This window comes from Pteropus alecto, unplaced genomic scaffold (assembly GCF_000325575.1).
Source record: "Pteropus alecto unplaced genomic scaffold, ASM32557v1 scaffold50, whole genome shotgun sequence".
Taxonomy (NCBI): Eukaryota; Metazoa; Chordata; class Mammalia; order Chiroptera; family Pteropodidae; genus Pteropus; species Pteropus alecto.
In genome coordinates this window covers 13,890,365-13,902,805 of record NW_006431918.1, presented here as the reverse complement: position 1 = coordinate 13,902,805, position 12,441 = coordinate 13,890,365, and the positions used below count along the sequence as shown (strand labels likewise).

Genomic DNA, 12,441 nt, shown 5'->3' with positions numbered 1-12,441 from the left:
TTTCCCTCTGGCTGGTTTTCAGATTTTTTCATCACTGGTTTTCAATGGTTTTTACTATCATTTGGCAAGGTGTGTTTTTCTTCTTGTTGTCATTTGTATTGTTTCTTAAATCAGAAGCTTAAATTACTTTTGAAAAATTTTTGAACATTACTTTAAAATTTTGTTTTTGCCTTGATTTCTTTTTCTTCTTTTCTAGAACTCTAATAATGCCTATTAGAGTGTTCTAAAGTCCATATTTTTCCCATGCTGTTTTGTTTCCTCTTTTTTTGTTTTAGTCTATTTTATGTTTATTTTTAATCGAATGCTAGCAATTGTGTATGAAAAATTACAGAAGCTTTGGCTGATAATTTTTCTCCAGAGAAGGTTTTCATTAACTTACGGCAGACAAGTAGAATAATAGTACATCAGTTAAATTTAATAAGGGATTAAACTCATTTGCATCTGAGTTTTAGTGTTTGTAAGGCTTGGTCTCTATTTCTGGTTTGCCCTTACTTATAAAGTGTAGATAATATTTTGGAGGCCTCGAATGAAAGCCTGAGAGATTTTCTATTACGTCACCACTGTAAAGGGCATCGGTTTGTTTTTTTCTACCCCACATACAATACTGATGAGAGCTATGCTTAGCTTTTCAACCTGTTAGTAGCCACTTTATACTTAGTTTGTCTACTACTCAAGCCAAGCTGCTTGTGAATTGTTGAATGGCTTGTGGTGAAACTGGCTCAGATCTTTGGGCTTTCTTTTCCCTACTTCTTTTCTCTGTATAATCTTTTCCTCTCAAATTCTGGACTATTGATAGTCCTAAATTCCATTTTTTCCCCCAGCCATGTAATTTTAATTCTGTTCTATTTTACTTATCTGCAGCTTAGCGGCCATGCTCTGCTGAGTTTTTCAGCATCTCTGTGATTTTAAAAATTGACCTGTGCTTCAGTGGAAAAGTAGCGAAGCACCACACTCATTTTAGCGAGTTTATTTTCTCTCCAGCATCTTAGTCTCTCAAATTCTGATTGCACTGGTAGCTTTCCTATGCCAACAATGAGATGATTGTTTGGGGGGTTTTTTTTGCAATTATATTTTTATCTGTCCCTTCCCTGCTTTCTTCCTTCCCACTTCACTTTCTTTCTTTCCTTCCCTCATCCCTTCCTTCCTTCCTTTCTTCCTTCCTTCCTTCCTTCCTTCCTTCCTTCCTTCCTTCCCTCCTCTTCCTCCCTCCTCCTCTTCCTCCTACTCCTTCCTTCCTTCCTTCCTTCCTTCCTTCCTTCCTTCCTTCCTTCCTTCCTTCCTCTCTCCCTCCCCCTCCCTCAACTGGTTTTAGACTCTACAAAAAGATAAGACTCAGAAATGTTTTCTGCATTAAAGATTCATTTAAGAATAGTTCTGCCACAAATCACAAGTATAGTATTTCATGCCAAGCCTGCTTATCTCGATGCACTGCCATTACATTGAAAAAGAAAAGACGGGGAAGAAGAAGTGCAAAATAATATATATCAGGCTTAAGAATTACCATTACTGACTATTAATTATGATTATTAAAGACATTTGGGTGTTTTTCAGGCAAATGAAATTGACCTCTCTTCTTTCTTCTCCAGTCCACTGGCCGGAAGTGAATGCTTCCAAAGCTGTAGACGGTGAAGATACGAGGCAGAAGGATCCAGAAAGAACTCCTTTATGGAAAGCTGCTTGCTGAGTAGCAGCATTGGATTCTTGTGTGAGCAAAGAAAAAAAATTCTATTGTTTCAAGACATGAATTTCAAGGTTTATCCAAATCCTTTGCTACTCTTATCCAATGATTACAAAGGATACATAGTTATAAAAATCATTTGGTGGATCCAGGAGCAAAACATTTGAAAGTCACTTATCTATTCCAATTCTTATATGTATATACATATATATCATACATATATATGAATTTAAGGGCAATGAAATAAAAATTTACTTAAGTTTATACATTTAGATTTTAGATAATGGTGACCGCTTAGAATGCAATTGCTTTAGGGCTACTTAAATCCAGGTATTTACCAATTTATTCTCTGAACATTTAAACTTAGCAGTTGAACCCAAAGATCTGATAGAATTTAATAAGACTGGTGACATGTTCTGATATCATTGTATCCTCTATAGCCTCTGTACAATGATGGTGAGATAGTATTTCTTGAGTACATATCTAAAGTCACGGTATAAGACAAATATAACAAATGATCTTAAGGATTAGTGCTAGGAATTAGTAATAAATTCCTACATCTCTACACTTAAAAACATAAGCTGTTACATGCAAAATGACTGCAGGGTCATTAGCTATTGTGGAACTAGACTCCAGAAAGTCACAGCATTTTATTCTGATGGACTTAGAGTGATATCTTTATTCCTGTCTCTTAAAAATAAGTTTTAATAGGTACTATGTAGCAAGCTCAAATATATGATTGTAGCAGGGAAAATATCAAATGTATGTCATGCCTGTCATTTCCGGTCTGTTTCCAAATCCATTCCCTGTCATTACGCTGCCAGCTCTGTATCACAAGGGGCTGACCCTGCAAACTACATTTTCCCAACTCCCATCTCAACTGAAACACGCTGACAGGATACTGAAGGGCAAGCAGATGGAAGATATCAGGGTAGTCCTTCCTCCTATTCTCATTTCTGGCAGTGGCTGCCTCCTTCAGGGTCCAACTCCCACCGGACAGCCCTGCTCTGTGGTCTCAGCTTGGCCTGGCAGCCTCCCCTAATGGTTCCTGGGTGTTTGGTAATCTCCTGAGTCCCACTGGTTTGGAAGTGATGGTGCCTTCCTGCTGCTGGTGATAAAAATCATGACAGAGACTTTAACCAGACATAATCAATTAGGAGGGTCTGTGGGAGGAGGTAGGGCTTATGGTAGGGGTCCCCACAGTCTGTGTTATCACGAGAACCCTATAGGAAAAACTTTTATGTTTACAACAGAGCTCTATCATTGTAACCACCTCTTCCCTTCTTTAAGTTCCTTCTTCATCTTTGTCCGAGGTCAATGTGTGCATGTGGCTCACCATGTCTGCATACATTGAATTGCAATCCTTTCTTGTTCCTGAAAAAATCCTTTTTGGTGGTGGACTACCTAGTTAATTCTGTTCTGCAGTTGACACTGGGTTGGATCATTATCTCACGTATAGCTCTTTAGTTCTTCCAATAGTTTTGTAAGCAGTTCCCCTTATTAGATTCCTTCAGACTTCACTGCTGTTTTCTGGACCAGACCTTAATCAGTAAATGTCTGCACTAGTATCTACGTAGATTACAACATATTGAAACGTGTGTATAAACTTGACCAAAAAAATTGTTCAGTAATTATTTGTCGAATGAGTGAGTATATGTGGAAGTGTTACTTGAAAACTGAAGGTGGGGGTATTTTAATGGTTCAAAGTTAAACTTACAAATTCCTATTCAAATTTAGTGTAATTATATGCTGCTAATGACACATTAGTATGAAGAATTAGAAAAGGTGTGAATATATTCGAAGAGAAATATAGGATTGAAATAGTAACAGTCAGAAATTCAGAACTGAAGGGCGTCTAGAAGCAATGACTATAGTCAATGTTAAAGCAAGTAGTTTTTGAACCTTTTTCACTTTGACTCACAATAAGAAATATATTTTATACTGAGAACAAACACAATCATACACGCATATGATGCCTACTGTATTCTTTATTCATTTTCTTCTCTTTTCTTCTTCTATCATATCCTATCCAATGTGTCGTGACATATACAGTTTGAAAAACATGAATCTAGGCATGTTAAAGGAACCATGACAGTCTCTGAAAATTTATCTAAAGGATTAAGGCATAATTAATCCTTTATGCACTCTTTGTTTCCTCTACAGTAGCTGTCCCTTGTTTTGTTAGTTCAGTCTGTAATCGCCCACTTTGCGGCAATGACAGCATAACTTTCCTCTTGGAAACTTTCCCTTTCCTTTTCTTAGTCCACAAGGTTCAGGACCATTTCCTGCATCTCTCATGTCCCCTGCCATTCTCCAATTCTACCAGCTCTGGGAGAGGCATGTCATTTGGTTCTGGTCAAGCCATCTCTCTGACTATAAGGAATGTCTCAGTAATTGCCACCTAAGCTAAGAAAGGTCAATGACCCCTGTTGCTGAAAACAAGTTCTTGTTTTGGCTGGTGAGAATCAGACGGTGGACGCTGGAAGCATCACGTTGGGGAGAGCTGCCTAGGAGGGAACCCAATAAGAGGAACGAGATGGAGGACTAATGACAACATCTGTGACTTTGGATCCAGTCACCTCTTCTCATGTACCAGTATATGTGACTTTTGAAATACTAATGTAAGAAAATAGCTATCCGTCAAATATTTAGTATATGAAATGACTTAAATTTTATTAAAAATTTACATTTTCAGATCTCTTCAGTATTCTAAATTTATTAACAGAGGAAAAACAGACAGAAATCATCACATAATTATTTGCATCTTAAATGGTACTACAAGATGGGAAAAATAAGTTTGTTGGACATTTCAATGTCGTTATCAAGTCTCAGTCTTTTTTCAGTGTTCACATATGTTTAGTTTTGCTTCTCTGGGTGCCCTACTTCATTTATTAAGAAAAATACATTAGAAAAGAATACATATTATTTACATTAGGATTTTCACTGGAAAATACAGTTAAGGAAACTAAGACTCCCCCACCAAATTTAATACTTATTTTTTTTATCATCCAGTATATAGAGATCTCATATAACATTCTAGATTTTTAAAAGATATTTATAGAAGATAAATTTAATGTAAATAACTTTTGGAAATATAAATCATATTTTTTTCAGTTCTACTCAGTATTCCATTTTAAATGCCTGCATAGTTTATTGAAAAAATTAGTTCAAAGCACAAAGAGTATTAAAGGCAAAGCAGAATATTCCTTGAATATCCTTTATTTTAATCCTTACTTAGACTCTGAGTATCAAAATTTAGCTTTGGCCAACATCATATTTTTATAGTTCCTAATTTTGTATCCATAGACTTAACTAATCATTTAGAAAGAAATTAACATCAAATGCATAAAGGGAAGCTTCAAATGATAACATTTCATTTAAAAAGCTATATTCGAATGAAGATATGGTCTGCATATAAGTCACGTGTGCTTATTTTCAGTTATGGCTGATATATAAGATGTTCACTGAGCTTTTACATGAAATGGAATTACATCGTAGTCTTGAAAATGAATTCCCTTAGAAACTGTGATCTTCATAATAGCACCATTTAAAGCATCATCTTCGATGAGTGTTATTAAGCCGTTGGCAATCATCGATGGGCTAAAAGTAAAAAAAAATTGGTGTTTTAAAACTAAAGATGAGGCATAATTATCACTTCGTTTTGATTATTTTTGAATAATCTATTACCTTTAACATGTCATAGGAAAATGTATATCATGAAACTATTGCTACTTCCATTTTTATTTAATTAGGTATTAATTAAATCACATGATAAATTCAGTGGTAGATTTCCATGCCCAATCTTCTGTCATTTTGACGGGAAGGATTTATGAATTTATATGTATTACTTACATTGCGAAAATGACTATTTTCTCATCTTTATCCTATCAGTAGATCTTAGACTTATCAGAAATATTATTAGAGTAGAAATAGGAAGAAGTATAGCTAACATTTATTAAATGTCTATTATTTGTCTGTTGGCCATTTTAAGTACTTTATGTGTGTCAACTTGTTCGTGGACTTTCAAAAGTCCACTAAGTTTATTTTAGTATTATCACTATTTTACGCGTGAAAAAATTGAGTTTGACAAACAAGTGCATGGTCAGTGGTGGAGCCAGGGTTTGATCCCAGATGGTCTGGTTCCTTCAACATGACACCAATGAGTTCATGCTGTGAAGCTCTTATTACTCTAACTCAGACATCGTTCACTAAACATGTGCGTTGATCAATTGTTTCTTATGTAAATCGTTGAAGCTGGGGAGCCATATGAAATTTCACAAAGCGTATATGTGAATACTGCTTGGAATTTGGCAGATAAGGTAACATTACTGCCATAGGTAACTAAACATCGCCTTTTAAAAAAAAATTCTGATTGACTCATGGACAGGGACAATAGACTAGTGGTTACCAGAGCGGAAGGAGGAGAGGGGAGGGGGGAGGTAGATGGTGTAAAGGGGGTCTAATATTTGGTAACAGAAAGAAATCTAACTATAGGAGGTGAACATGCAGTGTAAATATAGATATGCCTTACTGTTAAAGTGTACAGCTGAAATTTATTGAATTTCGTTAACGGATGTCACCATAAAAAAATTTAAAAAGCATAAAAAAAATTAAAAATATCTGATATGGCTGAAGGTATTAATGATACATTGTCTATATCTCAAAGCAAAATTCATAATGTTTAAACAAGCACATTCTATTCAGCAACCCAGAAAAAGTATTTTCTTTCAGAGTTCACCAAAGCAAGACTTTGAAGCTTGCATTAGTTTCTCAAGTTGAAAGCCCTACTTTTCCCCTTTTTATTGCTTATGTCTAAATAGTACTTTGCTTTCTCATATAAAAAAAAAAATTTGGAATAGTTTTACTTACTCCAAAATCCCAGAGTATTTCATCATATCCTTGAGGTGGTCCTTATATTCTATATATTGTCCCATGTTCTCTTCTTTGTCAATGGATTCGAGGATGGGAGTATTAACAAAGCCTGGGCAAATGGCATTCATTCTCACACCGCTGTTCATAAGATTAGCAGCCATCTGCCGATTGGAAGTAGAAGGTTGCAAATTTCAGTAGTTTCGTAAATGTGCAGCATAGGACAAACTGATAATTAAAACTGTTTAAAAGACTTTTATGTGAAAAATACTAGTCAGATATCCTTCTAACTTTATAACATTGCCAATGTTAAGGTTGGCTGGTAGCAGAAAGTAAAAGAATATATATATAAAGTGCTGAATTAATTCTGAAAATCTCACCTAATTAATTTTTTAAGAAATTAATACTGCTGGGCAACCCCTGAAAATACTTAATTATCTAAGCTGCTCTTATCTACTGAACTCTGCAGGAACCTGAAGGTAAGAAGCTGAGACTTAAAATTAATATCCCAAATTTTCTTTCCAAGATCGAGGTTGCATAACAGAAGATATCTGCCTAAAAAATACCATTGGTGAAAAGTTTTAGGACTTTGATTCTAAAGACACTCTTAACTATCTGGAAGACAATTTGAGTATTTTCAGACTAACGTTCTTTGGCTAAATTTTCAACCTACTGATTTTATTTGAACCATTTTAAAAACAAAATGTAGTTGATTATTTGAGGATTCCATTTGCTTACTTGCTAAAATTTATTTGTAACTCCCCCAGATCAATACTTATGGAGCTTTCGGGGTCATTTGTGGACAAGCACACTGAGAAATATAAGCTGCCAGACACAGATGCTGCCACTGAGGTCAAACAAAACAACGCTCTGTTTCCTTGTTTCAGCTTCTCTAACTATAAACAAGTGTCCTTTTCATGGAGTATTTAGTCCTTGTTTTTCTTATTTTGGGGCTTTCTGTTGGTGATTTTGCTATTTAAAAATGCTCCCTTCCCCCAAGCGTAGTGCTGAAGTACTGTCTAGTTCCTAAGATGTGTCTTCTAGAGAAAATACATGGGTTAGATCAGCCTCACTCGAAAAGCATAAGTGCCGTTGGCCATGAGTTCAATGTTAACACAATACATAATAAATGAGATATCATTAGACAGAAATCACATACAACTTTAAGTAGAAATTCACATATGTATTGACTGGCTGATCAAAATGTTGTGACCAGAGGCTTGCAGGAACTTAACCCTATATGTCTCCTAGGAGTAATGGTTCAGTATTCTCTAATTCTCTCAGTGTTTGCAAGTGATTTTTATAGAACATAACTACCAGAAATAAGGACAATTGACTTCACAAGTTGCCTATCTTGCGATTGTAAATATGAAATTTCTGGTCTTTAAGATTTATTTTGCTTTTTAATAGCTTTACGTGTGCATTCAAGTTGAATTAAAGATTAAGTCTTTACGAATTAAATAAGAATTTTCAATCAATTTAAATTAAGGTTGTAGAGCTGCTTATCTTTCTTTTTGATTGAACATTTACTGGTCACGCATCTGTTTTCTTCAGCCCTAGTATTCATTCGACTGTTACTATTTTTCTCTTCATTTGTCTCTGTCTCACCGAGACTAACCACTGCAGAGATCTCCCAATGTCCTTTACTCTTCTACACTTGTCCTCTCCAACACATTCCAAACAGCAGCCAGAAGGTCTTCTTAAAATGGAAATCTGATCTTGCCACTTCTGTGTTTTAAAAACCCATTGAGTAAAATCTAAGCTCATTACCAGGCCCCGTAAACCTTTCTTGGTCTGGCTCCTGCTTACATCTCTAGTTATTCTTCATCCTACTTTCCCGCTCAGCAAGCTCCACTTAAGCTATCTTCATTCCAGTTATTATGAAAAGGCAAGCATTCCCATTTCACACTATCACCGCATGCGGTCAATTAGGTCTAAAATATTTTTCTAAGCTCTGTACGCCCTTCATCCTAGGCTCCATGGAGACGATGTCCTCGACAACCAAGTAAATCCTGCCCCACGCCTCCAGCCCACCCCCACTCTCTCTCGCTCATTTTAATAGCATCTTCAGTAAAGGGTAATGTCTGGAACATACTGCATATTCTGTGTAAGGAAGCCTGAATTTAATAATTTTTAGATTTGGAGTCAATTTTAATAATAACTATCTTTCCATTATTTAGCCTTAGGATATTTTTCAATAACATATCTGTGTTTAGAATCTACTTCACTTTAAAATTATCTGCTCTTTACTGGGTCTTTTATGTAATCTGAAGCTATTTTTTATAATAAAAATTGAAATATAATTTTTATAATAAAAATTGAAATATAATTTTATTTTTCTATCTTTAACCTAGATATATTGAATTCTGACTTCATTCTCCTCGACTTTATAGAACTCATGTCACACACACACACATACAGAAAGAGAAAAAGAGAGATTGTGGTTGTTATAACCTCACCGCTGCTGAGCGTGTGAATCCAACTACGCCATGCTTTGAAGCACAATAAACAGGCAGTTGTGCAGAAGGTAAGAGCCCTGAAACAAACACAGAATTTAAACAATTTTATTAAAAAATAAGCAGACAAAACCCAATAATTGCTCTATAAGTGAATAATTTGTGTCTGTTCATTTCTAAATTATTCTAGCAAATACACTAAAATAATCACCAGATTACTTTGTAAACCCACTAGTCTCAGCATAGTTTTTCCTTCCATAATCTCTGTTATACTGTCTGGAATTTATGGTGGGCAAGTTATAGCCTGGGGATACAGACAAGAGTGATAAGTAAGTTTTGTTTTTTTTTTTTGGCTCCCTGACTTTCTGTCAAGAGAAGTCAATGTTATCTAAAACACAAAGAGAATCTAAATCTAGTAAGTTACCATCTAATTTTCAGTTTTTAAGTCAGAATTTTAAAAAGATATATTTTACAATTTAAAAAGCTTCCAAATGGCTAAAGGAGTTTAAATTGCTTTAGTGGAATTTGGAGATTATTATTTGCCTTCATTTTAAATTAGTATGCATTTTCCTGTCACCAATTGCACTGAATGGTGACTCTAAGTGTTTAAAAAAATTAAAAGTTAACTTATTTTGATTTTGATCATAGTAGATGCCTAGACCTTCTCACTCTATTCTCCATCTGTTCAACAGTAAGCCTTTTAACTAGATCCGTTTCTATATTTTGATTTTTAACTAATTTCTTGAATTAACTCATTTCACATTTTTTAAATTTCTCTGAGTCAAGAAACAATGATCCTTGATTACTCTAATGTTATGAAAATCAAAAGTTATGCTAATAATACTCAATTATTCTGCCGAGGCACGCTCATCCCCACCCAGCTAAGCAGTCCCAGAACACCACCAATCAGTTGAGCGTGTTGTGCCAAAGTTCAGCAATAAACGTAGATCTTTGCCACTCCCTGGGAGCCTACCAGGTCTCAATTTATACAGAGTGCTCGCTCAAGAGCAGTTTAAATCCCTGGGAATGATAGTTCACAAATTGTGTGTCCACCCAATGATCGCTCAGTACTGTAACACATGGTTCTCGTTCTGTTTTTAGGTTAAGTAAAATTTGTAAGTGAATCAAGTTCAGGGTGTCAGTCAACAACAACATGATGTCTGCGCAGGGCACACAGTTGCTTTAGGAGCTCGAAATAAGGAAAAAATGGGTGCACCAGTCGCTGTTTTGTCCTCTCCTTAAAGGTTTCCGAGACAAAGGCAGTGGTTGTAGGATGGCATTCATGGACTATGAGATATGCAGACTGAATCCTCATCAGAGATAAGCTAGTTGACACAGCCAAGAAGAGCACAAGAATGAATTTGGAAGGAATTTTTGTTATGTATGTGGAGCTATTGAACTTCTGAACCCATGTCACAGAAGTGAAATAAATCAAATACTGTCATGTTGCTTCTGTTTAAGAAGCAAGTACAAGACACATACTTCTCTTTAAAGATACAACTGGAAATGCAACGGGAACCTGAAAGAATTTGTGTGCATTTTAAAAGTGGCACTCGGTTTTATGGATCTTGGTGTGACATTCTAATCCCATTGTCACTGCTGTGCTGCAAAATGTTTACTCTTGCTTTCACTTTCTGACACTAGATCAAAGGCTGCATAATTAATTTCAGACATGCTGAAATCAAGCATCCTTTTTTCTTTTTTTTTTAACAGCTTTATTGAGGTATAATTGTCATACAATAAACTATATATATTTAAAGTATATGGTTCGATACGTTTTGACCTATGTATAAACCCATGAAACAATGACCACAATCAGGATAACGAACAAATCCATCACCCTATGTTTTCTCATGTTCCTTTGTCATCCCTTCCTTTTGCCTGTCCCCTGCCCGTAAGCTACCACCGATCTGCTGTTTTGTGTCACAATAGATTAGTTTGCCTTTTCTAGAAGTTTATATAAACTCTTTTTGTCTGACTTCTTTCACTCAGAATAATTATTCATCCACGTTGTAGTATAACTAGCATCTCATTTCTTTTTCTTTCTTTCTTTTTTTTCCTGAATAGAATTCCACTGAAAGGTTAAACCATCAATTGTATGTACATTCACATGTACATACATCAATTGTATGTATGTGGCTTCTTCTCAGGTTGGGCTTTATTACAAATAAAAAGAATTCTATTTTTCAATTGTTTTATTTAGGCAAGTTAAAATTAATTTAGTTAGAGAGCTTTTATTTATCTCCATTACATGTAAATTTTAACTGTTGCTTCTTATGTTTCCAACAGGTAGGGTGGGTTAATGATTTGCAGTGCTGTCCACAGTTGCCAACTGACTTTGAATGTAAAGATTAACTATCTCTGCCTCAGTTTTCTGCTTTGAAAAGAGAGGCTACTTGGAAGAAGAAAAGCTCCTTTGTAAGGCTTTTTCTTTTTTTGGCAATGATTTTAGTGATGGTGAAAATGTTTCAGAAATCCAACATTTTCAATTGGATCCCAAGACCCATTTTTCCTTCACAAGTATGTTATGATTGCTATTGTGGTGCAGCTTTGGTACATTTCTATTCTTTACCTTAAACCCAAAACACCAACATATAATGTTGTTTCTGTATGCTTCAAATAAAAAATGTGTTCCGAGGCTGGTAATAAGCACCAGCACTTAGAATTGTGCCGCGTGTGTGTGGTATGACTCTGGGAACACGATTCGTGTGGTAGTTGGTATAAATGGTGCCCCTAATGTTCCTGCAGTTTTTAACCTGAACAACTACAGGGCAACCCTCTCTGATAGCGGAGAATGACTAAGCAAAAGAGATAGAGAAGGAGGAACCAGTGGAAGTAGGAAGATAAGCTAAGCATCGTGTCCTAGAAATTAAAGATAAAAGTATTTTAAGAGACCTATCTTAATGGTCTTAATGGTCAACATTATCAAGTGCAGAATCGAATGAGAATCGCTCTCTTTGAAATAAGAACGTGAGTCAATATCACTCATCGAAAAACAGTATCTCTGTTGGTCTCACATCTTTCCCCAGCTACCACAGCATTTCTCTTGACAACAAAAAGTATTCAGAAGAGTTGTCGTATTCTTCATCTCTAGTCTGCATCTCCCATTTGCTTCAAAACTCACTCTAATCATGCTTTCATACGGCCATTCCAGTTAAACAGTCTTAGGATGGTGGTCAATGATAAACATCTTGCCCAGGCTAAATCTCTTGTCTTCATCTTGCTTGACACCTTCCTCAGCAGCGACCAACATGGTTAATTCTGCTTGAAATAATAAGCCTTGAAATACTTGCCTCTAATAGTCACGCGTGTCCTTTTACCTCACACTCGCCCACGGTACCTTCTCAAGTTCTTTGCTGGCTCTTCTCCCTTGACCAGACCCACGAATAGGCTGGAGAATCCCAGAGCTGTCCCTGGCCCTCTTCGCTTTTCTATGCA

At 35.8% G+C, this 12,441-nt stretch overlaps 1 protein-coding gene across 1 annotated transcript in view; it reads right to left on the bottom strand.

The window, feature by feature from the left end:
* Positions 1–4,325: 4,325 nt before the first annotated feature.
* HPGD (15-hydroxyprostaglandin dehydrogenase) overlaps positions 4,326–12,441 on the bottom strand; it is a 27,507-nt gene continuing 19,391 nt past the window's right edge. The window contains exons 5-7 of the mRNA XM_006906308.3: positions 9,007–9,083; positions 6,548–6,711; positions 4,326–5,278 (exon numbers count right to left, since the gene is read on the bottom strand). Of these exons, the coding sequence (XP_006906370.1) occupies positions 5,140–5,278; positions 6,548–6,711; positions 9,007–9,083 (380 nt within the window). The 3' untranslated portion in view covers positions 4,326–5,139. The remainder of the gene's footprint in view (positions 5,279–6,547; positions 6,712–9,006; positions 9,084–12,441) is intronic.